The following is a 22,082-nucleotide window of genomic DNA, read 5'->3' as shown; positions in this document are numbered from 1 at the left end:
GAGTTTGAGTAAATATAGAAAAGAACTTGTATTTTATTGAATTAAACATATGATGTCAACCTTATGACAAATAGGTACCATTTTTATATTATGTCAAGTAAAAATTTTGAAGTTGGGTATCTTCTGTTTTTATAATTTTCACCTTGCTTTGTTATGCAAATTATCCTCCACACCTTGCCATTCTCCTGCTGCTCAAAAGTGTCCCTCTCCATCCCTCCCTCCTTATTTCCTTTTCTTTAGATAATTTTTGAGACCTTCTATATTGTAGGTGTGTGTGATTATTATTAGTAGTTTACTTGTTTTGTTATAAAGATGGTGAAAATTGAGCATGTTTATATTCCAAAAGCCATTTGAGAAGCAGAGAGGTGATGAATGGTAGAGTGAGGTTTTTTCTCCATAAAGAAGAGACTCAATTCTAGCATACAGGTGGAAGGCAGTCCTGGGCAGAAATGGGCTCTTCTGCTGAGACTATGAGGAGAATATAAGGATCAGTTTCACTTTTTTGAGGGTAGATGAGGCTGGATGGCTTCTTTTTTGTTTGCTTAAAATATTTTTCTAGCTATATTGAGATATAACCAACATATAATATTGTATTAGTTGAGTTGAGATAATGAGTTGAGAAATAATTACCATACTAAATTAGTTAATATATAAGATTTTTTTTGTTGATGAGAACTTTTAAGATCTACTCTCTTACAACTTAAAATGTACAATACTGTGTTGTTAACTATAGTCACCATGCTGTGCATTACATCCCCATGACTTATTATCTTATAACTGGAAGTTTTTGTACCTTTTGACCCCTTTTACCTATTTGCCCTACCACCCCGAACCCTCACCTCTGGCAACCACCAACCTGTTGTCTGTTTCTGTGAGTTTGTTGTTTGTTTGTTTTTAGATTCCATATATAAAAGAGATCACACAGTATTTGCCTTTCTCCATCTGACTTATGTCACTGAGTTTAATGCCTTCAGGGTCCATCCATGTTGTTGCAAATGGCAGGATTTCCCTCTTTTTGTGGCTGAATGATATTTCGTATATTTACCACATTTTCTTTGTCCATTCATCTGCCAGTGGACACTTAGGTTGTTTCCATATCTTGGTTATTGTAAATAACGCTTCAGTGAATGTGCAGGTACCGATACCTCTTTGAGATCGTGATTTCATTTCCTTCGGGTATATACATCCTCAGAAATGGAATTGCTGGATCATATGGTTGTTCTAGTTTTAGTTTTTTGAGGAACCTCCATATTGTTTTTCAGTGGCTGCACCAATTTACATTCCCACCACACCACCCAGGGTTCTCTTTCCTACACATCCACACCAGCATTTGTTATCTCTTATCTTTTTGATGATAACCATTCTAACAAGTATGAGGTGATATGTCATTGTGGTTCCCTGATGATTAGTGATATTGAGCACCTTGTCACATACCTGTTGGCTATTTGTGCGTCTTCTTTGGAAAGATGTTTATTCAGTTCCTCTGGCCGCTTTTTAATTTTTTTTTTTCTGTTGAGTTGTAGGAGTTCTTTATATTGTTTGGATATTAACGTGGGTGCTTTATTTTATCCTTAAAGTAGAATCTCGTACAAAGAAAAGGGGAGGAAGAGGATAGGATGAGGAAATGGGTAAAAGTTTCAAATTGGCATCCCAAAGACAATGGGTAGAGGTGCTTACTAGCAACACTTAGAAAAATTAGGAAGAATTCCAATCCTTGCGATGGGCCATTCAGGGTTGCATTGGACGTCCATATGGTTGTTGGCTTATCCTTTATTATTCTTTTTGGAATGCTTTAGTCTGTTGACACTAGGAAAAAGTCTTACTGATTTTTTTTCTTCCAGTTGATGTGGACGTGTCTTCTCAGTTTCTTGGGTGTTTTGGTTTCCTTCACAGACAAAAGGGTAGGATAATAATAAATATCTGTATCTCCCTATCTCCTTTCATATAATTTCTGAATTTCCTCCAGAACACACTGTTGCTAGAAAGTATACGAATACTTTGTCTAAATTTACCACAATTATAAGGAAAATCTTTCCCACTCAGAAAAGTTGCTTCTCTCTCCTCCTAATGTAATTTGCCACTATTTGCAAGTGTAACCAAGTTTGGTTGTTATATAACATTCTGATTGCTTTTCCATAGCAATTACTTCCTATTGAGAAGATACCTTTGTTAAAAGATAGAAATCCCTTATTTAAAAAATAATTACCAAAGTCATAGCCATTTAACATTCTTTTCAAAGCTTTATATAAATTTGAAAAGATGAGGGGTGCCTGGGTGGCTCTGTCAGTTAAGCATCAGACCCTTGATTTCAGCTCAGCTTATGATATCATGGTTGGTGAAATCAAGCCTTGCATCAGGCTCTGTGCTGACAGAGTAGAGACTATTTGGGATTCTCTTTCTCCTCTCTCTCTGCCCCTCCCCTGCTTGCTCTCAAGCATGTTCTCATTTTCTCAAAAGAAAGAAATAAAGATAAGATAAGATACAATACGATACGATACGATAAGATAAAAATTGAAAAGATGAGTAAATCCAAACAAATGTAGCTAATTGAAAATGCCTTTAGACATTGTGCTATTAAATGAATTAGAATCAAAACTTTGTGTACCATTTTTCTTAGTTAATTGTTAGAAAAGTTTCAGCACTAATCACAAGTCTAATAAACTTCCTGAAATAATTCAGTGTTTTATATTAATTTAGTTAAGGTTCTGTGGTATATGAAGGTATTCTCTGGTCACTTAGGTTGGTTTAGGTTTGCACATAAGATTACAGTACCTCCATTTTTTAAAAAGCATTTTATTTAATGTCTTATAATGACTGTAGTTTTAACAATTAACTTGAACAGCTGCATTTAGCATCTTAAAATAAATATTGGAAACTAAATATATACTAGTAAATTACTCTTGAATTCTACTCTGTTGATACATGTAAAAACCTTTCTTTTTGAGGTTAGAAGAGAGAATATTAATTCTAAGTCAGCAGTTCTCTTTTCAACCTGTTTTGTTGGCAAAATTAATGACATATGAATCTGGATAATAATTATCTAGTCAATATGGAAGAGATTGAAACTAAAATGATCATGGACCAAAAAAAGTGCCTGTTATTTGCTGAATTGTACTTATTTAATGATTGAGTGCTTTAAAGATTTATTTTCCTGAAAAATTAGTAAACAATTAAACCCAAAGGAATGTTGGGATTTTATGGCAATCTGTGCAAAGAAATAGACTAATATGACATTCTTCATTTTTTTAGCTGGTAAAAATGACATATTGCTTTTCTTTCTCTTTATCTCTACAACAGATGCTTCTAGCAGCTGGGATTCCAAGATTAGTTTGTCCAAAATATGAAAGCATGTCATCCAACTAAAGTATTAAGTTGACCCAGTTTTTGTGGCTTCCAGTAATTATACTATTCTCTAGAACACTGTGATTTAACTTCAACATTACTACACTGATGGGTTCAGGGCTAAATCTATCTACCCTCATTCAAAAATTGTTAAAAACAAAATAAACTTCTGATCATTTATATTCTGTTTCATTCCAGCAAAGAGCAGAAGTAAGAAAACTATTCTTATTACTTAGCCATATCCCAAACCCATTTTTTAATTGAACTAAATTTCTATATCAGGCAACTTTTCAGCATCCAAATTACCCAGTTAATTCCCTTCTTCATGTTGTAAATGTAAATCAAATTTTAAATTTTCAGTCCATGCTTAAACTAGGGAAACATTTGTTATGCCTTCTATGGTAAAATATGTTTATGTCACATGAGCACAGATGATCCACACTTATCTATAATACATTTTCAATAATGTTATAGATTATAGAAGCAGTAGCATAAATTTACAGTAATATTTATGTTGGACATAGTGTTAATAAATTCCATATATAACCTGAAAAAAAATTGTGGTTTCTCTGTAGCTCAGTATTCCCAAAGATTGCATTTTGGAATGAGATTTACATAAACCACCTTCTGGTATGTTCTTTACCACCATCTCACAGTCTATTTTGTACTACAACTTTCTCAAATGATGTCTGGATCAAATATGAATGCTTAAGCCTGACAAGAGTATTGATAGAGCTATTTATATTGCCATAATTAGTAACTGTAAGCATACATAGTTGCAAAATATTACTATTGAGGACAAAACACACTTATCCAGCCAAATATCCCCACAAGAAATCTGCAGTGATCTGTATTCTCAACTTCACTTGCCATCTTCTGTCTCCAATGTAGACCTTATCTCTAGGAAAAATAGTTCAGGCTGTGCATAATGCAGAGGTACCTATGCAAATTAATAATTCAAAAGATACTCTGTTCAGTTCTCTGGCTGGCTAGAATTATTTTATGTGAAACCACTAACCTGATCTTGATAAGAAGGAAATAAATCTCATTCTTCAGAGGTAATTAATTCTTATAGACAACTCGACCACTAATTTAACTTTCCTAAAGCAGTACCTTATAGCTTAGTTACCTGAATGAATAAAATCCCCACTAAAGTATGGCCGTTTATTTCAAAATTTTATGTTATAGGTAGATAGATATAAAATATGCATTCAACTCCAAAACATTTTGTGTAATAAAGCATTATTCTTGCATCTCATGATCACACAGCCTCATGAACACTGAATTATAATCATTTGTGTATATATATGTATATATATATGTATATATATATATACATATATATATATATATTTCTTCATGTATTCATGGTCTTTATAAGCTCCTAGGGGGCAAAGTCAGCTTCATGTTCACTGTTGTACCCCACAGTTAGCAGACCATCTGCACAGAAAAGGTGCTCATTACTTATTTGTAGAATATATTAATGACTTTGAAATTTGCCCTCAAATTATTCTTGTTTACCTTCTTATTTTGGAATATGGAATATTCAACTTTAACATAACTTTGCACTGTGTCAGGTACCTTTTCCCTACTAGAATTCATGAATTCATCTGGGGATTCTGTGTCTCTCTTGTAATCAAAAGTACCCAGCTGTATCCTTCTCTCCTTAGTGTATATTTCCCAGTGTCGTAATCAACTCAAGAGGTGACTGTACAAGTCAGCTTCCAATATCTCCAAACATATAAAGCAGTAAAATTCAAATTAGATACATGACATCAGAGATGACCAAAGAACATGATGAAGAACATAAGAACATGATGAATTAAGGCTTTCAGAAACTTCCGGAAACCCTGTGGTGGCAATTTTAATTTTATTTGATTATTCATGCACCAATTACAAAGGTCCTAGTTATACAGAAAAAATTTTAGATGTTACTCAGCAAATATGAATTGGCAGTGACTATTTTCCCCTTGTCCCAGCTTTTTCTTTTTCATCCCTAAATCACACATAATAGGGTTGTCTGCTTTTGTTAATCTTATAATGAGAAGGGGGCATTGGAAGTATCCACTCACACAATCAGAAAGGGCAGGCAAAGACAGGGAGAATTGGGCTAGTTGTTACCTATGTGGCAGCTGAAATGTGTTCTATCATCTGTTTTCTTGATGGATGGGAAACATTCCTGAACTTCTCCAGTCCATTTCACCCAGGAGAAATGTGCTTTGAATACTTATCCAATATGAAAGTCCACAAAAGGTGATTAAGCAAAGTTCATGACTGTCCATTAAAATGCACAAATGTTCTATTAAAGAAAAGAAACCCCAAAAGAGATCTTTATGTGCATGCATATTCATGAAATCCTGACAATTTCTAGATTTTCCCACATGAAGTTAATACATTCACCTTCAGCTCCCTGTTTTATAGCACCTAATACAGTGTTTTATACATACTCGTTCAATGTATTTTTCAGAGTTAATGTAGAAATAAATGAATAAATGGATTTGCTGAATCAGCCGTTCATCCTCCCACTCAAGCCAGTATTTTTAACAGAGATATTTTATTTTTATTAATGTAATGGCAATTTTCCTGTGTTTTTTTTTTATATTGGATACCATCATCTCCCTTAGATACTTTATTGACTCTTAAAATGCCTGATTCAACATCAGATATTTTTATTTTTCCTGTATATAATGAATATGCAAATTTGTATACACATACTTTAGAGATTTGTGATTACATTCAAATCAATCACTCTTAAACTTTAGTAATTTTTTTTTTCCTGAGAGAGAGATGGGGAGGGGGGTAGAGGAAGAGGGAGAGAGAGAATCCCAAGCAGGCTTCATGCCCAGTCCCATATGGTGCTCGATCTCATGACCTTGAGATCATGATCTGAGCCCAAATCAAGAGTCAGATGCTTAATCAACTGAGCCTCACAGGCAGCCCAAACTTTACTGTGTTCTAATGTAAATAGTGAGGCATTATTTTCTATGTACAAATTTTTGAATATCCATAATTTAATGAATAGTTAAAGAAATGAGGTATTTTTAGGCAGACTACTAACTTGGTATATCAGGGAACATTCTGTTAAACAAAATCAATCCTGGAAATTGATTATATGCAACACACCAACTGATAATGTCATATAATTCAACCAGTTGTGTAGCTAATGGTGTGCAGATAACATCCAATTACCAATTTAAAATTAAGAGCTTTACTTAATCAGTGGGTTTTTTGTTATTAAACAAATGCTTTATTTAATGTTTTCACCACATTGAAAGCATTACCATGATGTGACCTTTATTGTGGGGAACACAGCCAATCGGAGTATGAGCTTGGTTCTAACTTTAATTTGGAGATGTATATCATAATACTTACTATAGTTGTATCCCTTTACTTGTAAGTCACAGGTTGTTTAGTCAATCAACAGATGTTAATTAAGTGTACAATAATGCTATCAGTTCTTGGGGGAAAGTAAATTAAGTAGAAAATATGGCTCCTGGCCTCAAAAGCCATATCATGTAATTCAAGTGAATGGCCAGCACTCATAAACTAAGAAGAGATATTGAAAGACATGGAATCTATCCCAGAATGGAGGTGGTTGTGTGATACACATTAAACATGTTAAAAATATTCAGAGAGAAGTTATATGAAGGTTGCAGAAGATGAAAAAAATAATCGCTTCCTTCTTTCATTCCTTCTTCATTCACTCATTTATTCATTATTTTATTTATCTATTACCTGATGACTCCTAGCACCTGAGAATAAAAGGATTAATAAATAATAGTCATCCCCCTCATAGAGTTTGCTAGAAAGAAAAAAAAAATGTTAAGCAGAGATAGAATAGAATGAACCATTCTTGGAGATGATGATACTTGAAAAGGTGAGAATCTGGATTGATGGAAGATGAGAGAAAGCATTCCGAGCATAAAAAGCAGTATGTGTCAGGATAGAAATATTAGTTCCTCATATCTTTGATGTTCAGCACTGAGCAAGCTTGTAGCAGATGCCCAGAAAATATATGTTGAGCTAATTAACAGCATGTTTCTAGGACAGCAAGGAGACTGACCTGGGGAAGTTTTCGTTTTGAAGATTAACGAGAAAGAAGAAGAGATATGTAGGTCGACACAACTGCAGAAGTGCCTCCAGGCTGAAGAATGAATACTTGCTGCAGTACAAAGCCTGCTTTTGATCAGAGGACTGATGATATGAGCATGGTGATTGATGAGGGTGAATGTACACTCATGTGTAGACCTGGCTGTATGATAGCTGATAGGATGGGTCTGGCCAAGAGCCAGACCAGGACAATATGGGGAGGTCAATACTACAGAAATAGTAGCTGACTATCAGAATCTCACTTATATGACTATGGACTGAATGTCAGGGTGAAGTCAGTAGTGTGATGATCTGGAAACAAAGGTCAGGGATTTTTACATGAGTAATTAGGTTAAGCTAAGTAGGAGAATCAATAGGAAGCAAAGGTTGGGTTATCTCAATTCTGATGGATATCACATGTCTGGCTATTCTTACAGGATATGATGTGTATGTTTATATGTGTATTTGTGCAGGTGTGTGTGTGTGTATGTGTGTGTGTGTGTGTGTGTGTGTGTGTGTGTACTACCTACTGTGGGCCATACGTGTACCAGTTTGTGCCATAGAGTATTTTAAGTGCAACTCCTTTTTTACCCAACATTCTTAAAGTTAGGATTCAGAGAGAAGAGCTATCAAGCTCTTGAAAGAGCGAAGGTTTGCAGTGTTGAGGAAAGAGGCCAGTTGAGTACAAATTACTCTCAGTTGACTCAAGGATACACTGAAGTTTATCTTTGAAGATGTGATTGGCCTTATTAATTCACTGGCTGGTTCTAATCAAAGTACTCAAAAATTGGTAATGACAAGTGAGAAATTATGTGTAGAAATATAGATACAACAAAGCTACTTTGGACCCCATTTCAGTTCTGGGTTAGTCTTCACATTCTTGCTGATCAAAAATAGGTCCTAGAAAAACTGATCAGCTGCTAAGCATTGCTGATTTTTTAAATATATTTTTTAAAGTTTATTTATTTAGGGCCACCTGGGTGGCTCAGTTGGTTAAGCGGCCGACTTCGGCTCAGGTCATGATCTTGCACTCTGTGAGTTTGAGCCCCGCGTTGGGCTCTGTGCTGACAGCTCTGAGCCTGGAGCCTGTTTCAGATTCTGTGTCTCCCTCTCTCTGACCCTCCCCTGTTCATGCTCTGTCTCTCTCTGTCTCAAAAATAGATAAACGTTAAAAAAAAAATTTAAAAAAAAAGTAAAGTTTATTTATTTATTTTTGAGACAGAGAGAGAGCATGTATGTGCACATAAATGGGGAAACGGCAGAGAGAGGGAGAGAGAAAGAATGCCAAGCAGGCCTCACACTGTCAGCACAAGAGCCTGACATGGGGCTCAAACTCAGAACCATGAGATCATTACCTGAGCTGAAATCAAGAGTTGGATGCTTAACCAACTGAGCCACACGGGTGCCCTCTATTTTTATATTTTTAAGTGAACTGCTGATCCAAAGGGGTCAAGAATTCTTTGGATGCCACCAAGCTCATAAATGTGTGACATGCTGAACAAACACCATTTTGCTCACTTTGCCAGGTGCAAAGTCTCACTAACTACTCACTAGTACATCCATTAAATTTGTGCACCTCTTGCCACTGGGCTTGGCCTCCATGTTAACTTAGGTCCTAAACCAGAAATAAATAAGGACCAAAATCAGCACCTGACTCGGAATGGATTAAATACTGCTACTAGTTCTCCTGACTTTGTGCCCTCATTGCTGAGAAATAGTTTATAGCCACTCACTTTGATGAAGTTCAATTGTCTTAAGGCTCCATTAAGGTCAAGGACACCAGTTAGCCTCCATTTAATAAAGGTTAGACTGTAACCCACCAATTTTCCATTACTTACTTCATTCAACAGGAGATGTAGCAGAATAATGACTGCTATTTCTGGGGGTGGGGGAAGGCCCAGCAATCTGTATTTATGTTTTGTTTTGTTTTGTTTTGTTTTGCTCTTTCTAGGTTTATTCATGTGTTTATTTAAGTAGGCTCTATGCCCAACATGCAGCTTGAACTCACAACTCCAAGATGGAGTCACATGCTCTTCCATCTGAGCCAGCCAGGCACCCCAGCAATCTGTTTTTCTGATAGGTTGTTGTTTTGCTTTTGGTTTGGTTTTGGTTCTGGTTCTGGTTCTGGTTTTGGTTCTTGTTCTGGTTCTGGTTTTGGTTTTGGTTTTGGTTTGAAACCCCCCAAGTAGCTGAGGAGTTAAAGTAGGATCTAGAGTAGTATCTGTCTCCTGAAAAGGGGAGGTATGGAAGCACCATGTACTATAGCCACATTTCTATGCTTCCATTGTCTTCCCTTCACTAACCATCCTTTCCACTTCATGGAAGCAGTCTGAAAAAAAATTTTAGTAGGGAAGAAAGTGATTTTAGTAGGGAAGAAAGTGGAGTAGGTAGGCCCCAGCCACACCATCAATCTAAGCAAAGTGAAGCTCCTACATGGACTGTCCTCATGCAAATTATCAGAATAAGAATGCATTTTGCTGATTATTTTCCTTTGTGTGAATGTTTTCACAGAGATACTATGGAAAGTGTTTTTCTTCGGGGTGGGGGGGGTGGGAATCAGATATTCAAGGTTTCCCTTCAAGAATATTGCATCCCTATTTTTAGCATTCTAATTTCAGAATAGTGATTTTTCTGAGAATAATTAATAATTATCTCCTAGGAATTGAATTATATTTTCTCCCTATACCCCATTCCTTGTTTTATATCCCGGTCACATGAGTGGTTTGATGTTGACACTGTCTTCTATTCATGTTAGCCACTTATGTCCATTGACCCAACCTCATTGACCCTTTAACCAAGTGATTGTTCCATCTTTGATTGTATATTCCTCTTTATTTCAACTTAAAGACACATGTGACCAGCCTGTCCTTTTCAGCATCATCTCTTAGTGATTTGCCTTTGGACTCATTTTCAAGTCTTAGATAAGTGATGCCTAGTCTTACTCATGTAAAGTGACAGACACCTCTGCCTGGTCCTTCCTGTGGTTCCCTCTCTTGACCTTCCTATATCTAGCTTGTCCACAGAGTTTTTGTAATCTCACAAAGAATTCCTACTGTATACCACAGTTCTGTGGGAAATCATAGGGGAAGAATCAAGTCTTTGAAATCAAATAGAATTTCTAATTTAGTTATATACCATTTTAATGTTGCATGTTATCCAACATCTCTTTCCTAAAGTCTCCTCATCTCTAAAGACGAAGTCCATAATGTTGATCTAATGTGGTAGTTTGGAAGGTAAATTAGCTCATTTCATTATACCAGATGAAAATAAATAACAGCCTCAATCTGCCTCTGGGTTGGAGTCATCTCTCTTCTCCTCTCTTCTTTGCTCCTTCTCTCTCTCTGCCTTTCCTCCATGCCCTGTGCAATACAGTGAAGACACAACCCTCAAACAACTCTTGGACTAGTATTAGAGACAGCAGTGTAAATCCATAACTTTAATCTACTTTGTAGATGCCATAAAGGAAAAAGAAGTGACTGTCAAAGCTCAGCATTCTCTCCCTACCAGCTGGGCAGGATCTCCTCTCCAAAAGATAAAGACCAGGATGAATCTACTTAGGGGCTGCTGCTGAGTGTGTCTTCAATAAAAAAAAAAAAAAAATTTTGACTATGTATGAATCGTGTATTGGTCTTGCATAAGAAACTGCTCAATTTCTCACTCCCAGCTTGAGTGTCCTCTAAGTATTTCATGACTTCAATGTTGTTCTACTGTTTACCACCTAACCTTTTACTATATGGTTGTTGGTCTCCTTCAGTGAACATGCTTCACTCTGCACCTCATGCCAATAAAGATCTCTCTACTGGCCATAAATATTACCTTTTCGGTGAATATAATCCTATAACCCAAGGTGAGTATAAAGGAAGAACATATAGTTTTAGTATGTAAAATTATCCTTTTATATATTCTTATATTCAGGCTCTTGGAGATGTAATCAAAAGAAGTTGGTTAACTCCTTATATTACTTTATATAAGAAAGATAGCATGCAATCTTATTTTGATTTTTGATCAAAATATAAAGTTCTTCTCAACATTGACAACAGAAAGAGAGTTGAAATTTATCTCATGTGCAAAGCTAATCTGGATAATTAAGAATAATCCTTTCCCTTTTTTCCCCTTAATAACAGAGTTTATTCCCAGTGTTAGCCAAAGAGTTGTTTCATTTTTCAATTTAATAGCTTTAAAGATGCAGTCCTTGGCAGTGATTAAGACATATTCAGAATGAGTTCCATTAGGTTTGTTATTGCAGTCTGGAATGTAAGCTTCTCACCAAATCCCAAATAAGTGATGTCAGGACCTCAGCTTGCTTAGGTTTCCCTACATTTCATCCCGGAAAAAGTGAGCTTCTTTAGATCTCCTGGGTCATAACTCAGGGATTACACCATCTCCTTTTCTCAGACAATAAGCAGGGATAAAGCATTTTATAGATGTGATTGGTGTCTTAGTTTCCCTTAGAGGGAAAGTGCTTTTAATTTTCGGTAGAATAAATATGCCCTGAGCGGAGATTTTATTCTGATTATTTATGATTAATAGCATATCTCACACTCAGGATTACAAAATGATGAAAAGCAAGCTTGATTCATTTAGGAAAGCCAGCAAAATAGGATGTCATTTTTCCAAATTATAATAATTTTCCAAGCACTTTCATAGAGACTATATTATTTGGCTCCCACTGCACCATGGTGAGGTAGGCAGGGCAAGAATTATTATTCTAAAGTGTAGATGAACCAACTGTGGTTCCCCAGAAATGAGGCAGTTTTCCCTAGGTAGCATGTCACTTACAGGTGGACCTCAAACTTACCTTTTTAACTTTGAATGTTCTACTTTTCCCCACCACCTATAGTATGCATACCTGTAAACCCCCATATTTGTTTATTATGTTATTCAACTTAGTCTTTACAAGATAACCATCGAATAATCTAAACTCAACTATAGTTCTTTTTTCCTAGATTTATCTTACCCCAAATTAGTTTATCTGTTTATAAACCAGCAAAATTAACTAGAAAAACTAACAAAAAAGTACTATAATTATATATTCACACCCATAAATAATGTTTAGCTAATTATCTGGACATCTTGTGATTCAATCAAGTTGACATTAAATTAACCATCACAGATGTGGAGTCAGTGACTCCATCTAAATGATGTGGCGAAAGGAGCAAGAAAGGAAGCTACAGATGAGAGCCTACCATGATGACAACTATGTTTAAAATGTTTATTAAGAAATAACTTTTGGAGCTCCTGGGTTGCACAGTTGGTTAAGCTTCCCACTCTTGACCTCAGCTCAGATCATGATCTCATGGTATGTGATTTCAAGCCCCATATTGAGCTCTGTGCTTGATAGTCCAGAGCCTGCTTGAGATTCTCTTTCCCTTTCTCTCTCTGCCCCTCCCCTGCTTATGTGTTCTCTCTCTCTCTCTCTCTCTCTCTCAAAATAAATAAGTAAACTTTAAATATAATTTTAAAAGAGAAAAAGAAAGAAATAACAATTTTTATAAATCACAGAATTCAGTGTCATGAATTGCCCTAAACCAAAGCAGATGCTAATCAGAATTGGTAAGATTGGTGACAAGGAGGTCCCCTAGTGTTTGGGGCTGTTTCCAAGAAATAAATCAACCAAAGTAACGTATTACATGGCTGTAGCATGTAGAAGTTCTCAGACCTAGTGTGGTTACAAGCACCTGAGGAGCTTGTCAAAATTTCAGTTTAGGGTGCCTTCTTTCCAGTAGTTCTGATCAACTTGGTGGGCGCGAAGGATATGCATTTTAATTCTCTAGGTCATTCTGGTAGAGGTGATGTGAACACCACACTTTAAGAATTTCTATTATCTAGAGCTTTCAAATTCATACAGACAGAAAGTACAGTGATGGTTGCCAACGGCTGGGGGGAGAAGGGTGGGGAGTTCACTTTTAAAGGGTACAAAGTTTCAGTTGGGAAGATGAAAAATTCTAGAGATGGAAAACAGTGACGGTTGTATAATAATGTGAATGTGCTTAATGCCAGTGAACTGTATACTTAAAAATGGTTAAATGGTAAACAATGTTATGTATGTTATCACAATACAGAGGAAAAACAAGAATTTTGAAGACAAATGATTATTATTTAACAATATTGTTGTGTTTTTCCTTTCTTCCTAAGTGTTGATAAAGAATATAGGTATGTACAGTTTAAAATATCATAGGTTGTGCTCAGTTATGGATTAATATTGTATAGTAATTCATCATTGCTTTATGACAGAGAAAAAATAATGAAGTAAATAAAAATCTATAGCACTTAAGTGTTGCTTTATTAAGGGAAAACAGATTTCTTGTATATTCATAGTCTGGCCAAATTAATGGGAGTATTAGAACTAATCCCTCCATCTGCATTCTAATGATTGCTCCTCCCATGCTTCTCTAATGTGGATTCGTCAGATTTTGCCTCACCTTGTATTTGCAATAAACTTGTGTAGTGATGCTCATGCTCTTTTCAGGATAGGGTGTGGGCCAATGTGGGGAAGAGCCTGAACTGCATTATTGCCATGGTGGATAAACTGATTGAAAGAGATGGTGGCAGTGAAGGCGGTGGCGATGGCAGCCAAGATGGAGAAGAGGACCCTTCTCTAGTGGACTCCATCATAACTCGTCCAAGGGGTAAGGAGTCATTTTTTCCCAATCACTGACTGAGTAAACAAAATGAGAAAGTCATGATAAAATGAGATAGAAAAAGAAGAGTCAATAGAGCCTTTGATGAAAGTGCTGATAGCGTGCTTTTCCACTGCTCTGGCTTAGATGATAGAAGGCTATTTATCAAATTGCATCTCAGTTGTGTTTTCAGAACTGCTAGCAATGCTCACTTGTTTTCTTTTGCTACATAAAAACCTCCTTGAAAGAACAGTGTTTTCTTTTAAAGACTCTGACATAGTTTAATCTATTTTGACACATTCCTCCAAATTTTTATTAGGAAGCAAAACAAGCATCTGCTCTTAAAACTCCGAGAAACTTCTAGGGACATCAGGACACAGTATCTCATAATGGTTCCTGAAAAGAATGCAGTATGAAAAAATACTTTTTGCCTTAAGTCTAGGTTTTCATGGATACATGTATACACACATGCTTACACATGCATACACGTCTAGGTGTATATATCTGTGTATACACACAGCACATACATAGATACTTTCAAAAGTATGACTTACTACAACTTTGACTAGCAAATATGATAATCAAAAATTTAATTATGGTTGTGTCCCTATACACGGCTTTTATATCAAAATTTTTTTTGTTAATTTGATTAATTTTGACAAAAGGGCCAGGTTGCCCCAGCCCTTTTGGTATCTTAAGTATCTGGAGAGGATAAACAGTATTGCCCTGCTGTCTTCCTCTGAAATCCACATTTCCTTTTCAAGAAAATGAGTCATTAGAAAATATGGATACTTATAAAATTAAATTTATGTTTTTCCCAATTTGTTTTCCTGATTTTTCATTACTCACATTTTCATCAGGAGTTTAATTATATGAAACATCAATCTTTCATCACTTGATTAACAGTAGAACCATTTCTAAATTATGTTTGTAAACTGTGGCTTTCTAAAGTTTTCTTACTGTCGATGGTCTTCATCCTCAGTAGAAGATTCACACAAGGGAAAGTTTATGCCAATGTTCTTTATGTTCATACCTACTTGTTTTAACTATATATGCGGATTTTATTTTTTAAATAATATCAGTTTTATTAGTTAATGGATCTAATATCAGTTAGATTCATGTCAGTTCCATAACTTTTACATGAATCAAAATGAAAGCATGTCATAACTTATGTCATAAAGATGTAGTATACTTCCATTTTCTTTAATTGAACATTTATTGACTATCAACTGTAAGCCAGACACAATACTGTGCTCCAGAAAATGAGGTGAGAAGTATAATCCATTTTAGTGACTTTTCCTGTCCATTGATGGGTTTCAAGGCATAATATTTTTGTTAATTTTTTTTTATTTTTTTAATATTTTTTTATTTTTGAGAGAGACAGAGAACATGATCAGGGGAAGGGGTAGAGAGAGGGAGACACAGAATCTGAGGTAGGCTCCAGGCTCTGGGCTGTCAGCACAGAGCCTGATGTGGGGTCCGAACTCACAAACCATGAGATCGTGACCTGAGTCCAAGTTGGATGCTTAACCGACTGAGCCACCCAGATGCCCCTAGGCATAATACTTTTTTTTACTAGAAATAAAATGCGGGATACTGAATTCTGCCACATGTATTTTGATGTTCCCTGAAACATCTCATTGATAAGAACAGAGTGCTAAATTATTTGAAACTATATATATATATATATATATATATATATATATATATATATGATCCATATCTTGTATTTTATCAGAAAATTATATCTGTGTGATCAAAATTACATTTTCAGAAGTAAAAATATTTGGCAGATAAATATTTGGTAAGACTAGATGAATCACTTTCATTTGAATGTGAAGTATTCTTTGGGTATAATCTAACACCAGATAGAAGTTGCCCTCAATGTAGAACTCACAACTTGATTGGCTCTGTGAAAGGTTAGAGTCAAATTACAACATAGTGCCCTCTAAATTATTTTATCTTTAACTTATTATCCATATTTATTTCATCCATACTTTTTTATGTTATAAACATTTTAGGAAATAAGATACTTTAAATGTGTAAAATAAAATATATACTTTAGTCTGATAATGATTTAATACAGTATCATCAAATAATTTCAAAGTTAAAGATTTTGTTTACATTTAACATGTTACACAATTGCAAATACAGTGCATGTTTTGCAGAGGATAGTGCTACATAAAAAAAGATGCTTAACATGTATAAATAGATGTCTTACAGATAAATCTGTGCTCAAGTTTACTTAAAATACTTATGAATGTACTGCATAGTTGGACTGTGATTGATTAGCCCAATCAATTATGTAATAATAATATTGGTTTATTATATAATAATAATAATATATTAATAAAATACTTCTTGTTGTCATTATAGTCTTCCTGTTAAGGTAGGAAAAAAGCATTTTTAGTTTCTACCCTGGCTTTTGTCACATAAAGCAATGCAATAGAGAAATTAATGGTGGTTTTTTGAACTAATATAAAGCAAACAACCTAAAGTCATGCATTTACCTACACTACCCTCAAAATTATTTCACATACAGATATTTGAGACACACATTCACTAATTATATGTACCCCCAATTTATATGTAGTTTTAAATTTTATTAGAAAAATAATAAATTAGAAAATTTGCAAAGAACAACAAATAGGATTATGTATAATTTCTATTTTATTTCAATCAGACATAAACATTTGGAACATATCCTATGTTTACACACACACACACACACACACACACACACACACACAGTAAGCAAACTGGAGTACGCATTGTAAATACAGAGGCACTTCTTGATATCCTGCTTATTATTATATCATGAATATTTCTTGAGAAACATTTCTAAAAATGTGATTATGACACTAAACTAATTCATCAAAAGAGAAACCACTATTTTAGAAATTTAATCATTATTATATTAACACATAAAGCATCTTTGAACATTTAAGTTTTCAACTACATCTTCTACATTTCCCCCTAAGTTAGATTGCTGGAAGTGGAATTATTTTATAAGGAAGAGTTATCCCTTCTCTCCCATGTATTCATTTATACAATTCTATTTATATCAGTGTGGACTCATGAATGCTTATTTTATCATTTAGCTTATAATCTAATAATATTATAATATTTATTTCAGGCTCAAACTTGTCTGGAGTTAGCTGTTAGGAGTTCTTTCAGGTTGGTTTCAGTGGCCTTCTGACATGTTCTTCTGTGCACAGACTAGTTCCTCCCTTGTTTTCTTTCATACTGACTCTCTTACTTTCCCTTACTCACTCCCCTACCCTCTGGCACCATGAGGTATTCTAGGTTCATTTGTATTTTCCCTGCCCCAGCCTTAGGTTCAGCCATTTTCCAGGGAACTCTGGTTTCTTCTATTAGAAAATGGCATGTAGAAACCAAATGTGTGTGGGTAGGTATCTCTTTAGCAACAGAAACTCTCACCAGCAGTATCTACAAGCACCTTTTAACTACAGCCTTCCCTGATCTCATGCTACATTGGGTGAAAAACATCATATTGTAATTTGCAATTTATTATAACTGTATTTGTAACTTATTGTAATTTATCTAGTTATTAGTGATGTTTGACATCATATAGCTTAATTCTGTACTTCAAACTATTATTTTTTGTAGTAAAATCCATTTCTTCAACAGCCCCAGTTTTATCCCCAGCTCCTCACTGGGGTGGAAAAACCATTTCATTCTTTTCTTTTTATGATTAATAAATGAATTGATTCAGTAAATGATTGCGTCATCCAGAATTTACTGAAATGTGTGATGTCGTAAATACTGTTAGGCATTTGTTACCACATCATTTATTATTGTTCTGGGTTTTTTTTCTTTCTATATTACATTCTGCATATATTTTTCATCAATTTCTGGAATTTTTCTTCTGTTCATATGTTTTTGACTATTGTGTTTTATATTTAGATATATTTTGAAATCTCATAGGGTAAGTTAACCCTATGACATATTTCCCTCTCTTCATCACCATCTTTTATTTTTACATTTTAGCTGTAACTCATGTTTGTTTTGCTGGTGTGTGTATATGTATATATGTATATGTATACACATCATGATGTACATGATGTACATATATGTATATGTACATATACATCATGATACATATGTACATATACATATATACATATCATGTATACATATCATGATGTATATGTACATATACATATATACATATCAAGTTTAAACAGATGGTCCTCTGATTTGTTGCTACCTTTTCCCATTTTTTAAATGTTTATAACCTGCAGATATTGTTTCAAGTTGTGCATTTTTCTTTTGCAGTGTATTTATTTAATAATGTTTTAAATCTGGAGGTTTAAAGGGTTTTTGTTTATTTTAGATCCAGGATTTTACAATATATCTTACTTCATAAATTTCTTTTCAGAGCTAATATAAATAGTGTTGAGAGAACTAAAACATTCTCTACTATTCTGAACATGAATAATGGAATACCTTTCCAAACCTACATGGCTTATATATATTCATAGCTTTTCTTAATGAACAAGATTTTTGTGTACTTCCCTACATTTTAACATGCTTATTTTTTAATTTTATTTATTTATTTTTAGAGAGACAGAGACAGCGTGAGTGGGGAGGTGACAGAGAGAGAGAGAGGGAGAGAGAGAGAATCCCAAGCAATCTCCCACTGTGGGGCTTGAACTCACAAAACTGTGAGATCATGACCTGAGGCAAAACCAAGAGTTGGATGCTTAACCGTCTGAGCCACCCAGGCGCCCCAACTTAAACATACTGTAAGCATCTACAAGCATCCACTGTATGCATGGGATCACATGCCTTTAATTTTGTAACAATTTGAAGACTCACAGATAAAATCAGTGAATATTAGAATCTTGGATTTTAATGTGCCCTTAAAGATTATGTAATTAAACCTCCTAAATTGTGTTAAGAAGCTTACGCATTGCATCTCTGCCAGTTTTCACGTAGCCTGTGGTACCCATCTCCACTGATAGAAAACCATTTTTTATTTTCTAGAATGGCATACTCCAGATGTTGATCTAAATATGTTCCCTTTAATTTTACCCACCGGCCCAGGTCTAATTCTGTATAACAAAAAGAACAAATCTCCTTTCCTTTTTCCACATTATAGTCTAACTTACCTGAAAACAACCCTCATGTCCTTTTTGAATTGCCACTCCTTGGTCATTTTTCAAAGGAATAGCATCCAACACAGAGTAACACAGGAGGACCACTTTCCTACTTTCAGATACTATTTTTCTATTAATGATATCTAAGTTCACATTAACTGTTTTGACAGCTGCATTTTACTACTGTGTCCAATGCTATCCAAAAACCTCGGTAAATTTGACGTATCCTTCAGGCTTTCAAGATTCAAGTAGTTTTTAAGCACCACTGTGTGCTAGACATTATGAAATACTAGGGGCACAAGGAGATTAAGACACGGTCTATCTCAATTCTCCTGAAGAGACAGATGTGCAAACCCATGACTGCAGGATGCTGCACTTTTGAATATACTCTAATAAAGACCTATTTCTCTCATCCATCATATCTACTGTCCAACTCAGGTTTATTTTATTCACATTTCACAACTATTTTCTGTTCATTCACACAAGTAAAAGATAAAAATGATGGCAAGACAGAAATAAATACAGACCCTTGAGGCACATCACTAAATGTGTATGTGTGTGTGTGTGTGTGTGTGTGTGTGTGTGTGTGTGTGTGTGTATGCATTGAAGTACACTTATTAATCACAACTGTTTAGGGATGTGTGTTCAAGCAGCGATATATTCTCCCATTCGTGTTGTTGCATGCCTGCATTTCTCTGTCTTCCACAAGGTTACCATGAAATGTCCTGTGAAAGGCCACTCTATGTCTCTGAAAACTTTTTTCTAATATGCCCAGCTGTAAGTCCTGTCAAAAAGGAGATGAAGTTCCTATGATGTGACTTTTCTCATCAAGACCATGCTGGCTTCATGTCATCACTGCTTCCTCATACAAAGGAGGTAAACGTCCATGCAGACCACAGAATTAGTCTACATGCTACCGATTACAGTTTTACACTCACTGATACACATGTCCTTTCCTGCTTCCTAATTTTCTTTTAGCTTACAAGGTGCATTTCACATTTCCTAGTGGGATCTGAGAATTCACTTTTTCTCCAGGCCTTTTACTTCATCTTTGCCTGCCTCCAGTTAACCCAATTGTTTGGTAACTACCAAGAATTTGTCAGTAATTTATCACTAATTATCAATGGCTTCCTAACGCCAAAGATTAGTCATCTGAAAAAATGTACCACAACCTCCAAAGAGGGACAAATCTAAGGTTTTAGCAAATCACTTTTTTTAGCAAACCTCTTTCATATGTGTGTGTGTGTGTATACTTAAATGCTTATTCATTTATTTTGAGAGAGAGAGAGAGAGAGAGAGTGTGTGTGTGTGTGTGTGTGTGTGTGTGTGTGTGTCTGAGAGGGGGAAGGGCAGAGAGAATGGGAGACAGAGGATCCAAAGTGAGTTCTGAGCTGACAGCAGGGCTCATACCCATGAACCATGAGATCATGATCTGAGCTGAAGTAGGATGCTTAACCGAATGAGCCACCCAGGTGCCCCTCTTTCCTATATTTTATCTTTGGTTGGCCAGAGTAGTTGTCTGCCTAATAAATTTGAAATACTTAAGGATTAGAACCATTAATTAATTAACACAATTATACATAAAATAGTTCATGTCATTAAATTTATGGAAGAGACACACTAAATTTGTGTTAGCTGGAAAATAAAGAAGATACTTTCATTAATTCAATATATATGTGTTGAGCATCTACCCTGTGTCATGCTGTCATAACCCTGCTCTTACAGTATCTTGGGTGAGCAAATAGCATTTAAAAGAAGATACACAGAGGGGCACCTGGGTGGCTCAGTCAGTTAAGCATCTGATTTCAGCTCAGGTCATGATCTCACCATTCATGGGTTCAAATCCCACGTCAGGCTCTGTGCTGACAGCTTGGAGCCTGGAGCCTGCTTCGGACTCTGTGTCTCCCTCTCTCTCTGCCCCTCCCCTGCTCACACTCTCTGTCTCTGTCTCTGTCTCTGTCTCTCTCTCTCAAAAATAAATAAAATAATGCAAAAAGTTAAAAATGAATAAAAATAAAAGAAGATACACAGAGATTTTCCAAGGATAGAATATACAAGATAAAAGACTTAGAAGAGGAAATATGCATTTAAGAGTCATTACCAGGTAGATAGATCAAATTAAATAAAGTGTGAACACAAGGAAGAGAAAAATATTAAGGAAATCCATACTACAGAGGTGTGGGTCATAGAGATTGCCTTCACCTGAGGAATAGGAAGCACAAATGGGTAAAAATCACATGCAACTTGGGTACCAAACAAAGGTATCAAGAGAGAAAATAATCACATTACCTTGTTAAACCTTCTTTCATTCATATTTATGTGACAAGCACTTGCTAAGCCTTTACATTCTTGCCTCCGCCTTACAATAAGCTTGTAGGGGAGGTTCTATTTTTACCCCATTTTATAGATGAAGAACTTAAGCAATACTTAAAAGATCACAGAACTGGTAGGTATCTGAGCAAGGATACAAATCCAGGCAAAATGATTCCTGATTGAATTTGTCAAAAAGAATCTGAGTCCTCAGAATAACTGTTGGCAAGAAATCCTTAGATCTTAAGAGCAGTTCTGCATATGGGCTTACTTTATGGTTAGATATCAGCCATATCTAATACTTGTTTGCTGAAATTTTTCCTGATCTTTCAAAGCCCTAAATTCCAAGACCCACACTTGCCACTTCATAATGCTTTGTCATTTTCTTCCACCTCATCTTACCTCATCCTTCATAATCTAGTCACACTGGACTCTTTTGAGACCTCACTTTGTACTTTTCACTGCTAGGCCTTCAAAGGTTTGCCCATATCTTTTCCACAATCTCAAACTTCACATCCTCTGAGGAACCTTCTCTGGTCCTTCAGGCCAGAGCTGGTTTTATGAGCATGGGATCATTGCAAGTGCACAGGGTCACCAA

General features: G+C 35.4%; 1 protein-coding gene across 14 annotated transcripts in view; it reads left to right on the top strand.

Annotated features, from left to right (window-relative positions):
- The window catches only part of INPP4B (inositol polyphosphate-4-phosphatase type II B), a 762,324-nt gene that overhangs the window by 640,485 nt on the left and 99,757 nt on the right, over nt 1-22,082 (top strand). For all 14 annotated transcript variants that reach the window (XM_078445724.2, XM_078445723.2, XM_078445726.2 and 11 more), the window contains one exon: nt 13,901-14,060. In XM_078445724.2, coding sequence (XP_078301850.1) covers nt 13,901-14,060 — 160 coding nt within the window. The remainder of the gene's footprint in view (nt 1-13,900; nt 14,061-22,082) is intronic.

The sequence above is a fragment of the Panthera onca genome, chromosome B1 (assembly GCF_046562875.1).
Source record: "Panthera onca isolate mPanOnc1 chromosome B1, mPanOnc1 haplotype 2, whole genome shotgun sequence".
NCBI lineage: Eukaryota > Metazoa > Chordata > Mammalia > Carnivora > Felidae > Panthera > Panthera onca.
The sequence above is the reverse complement of the archived record's forward strand: the minus strand, read 5'-3'. Positions and strand labels throughout refer to the sequence as shown.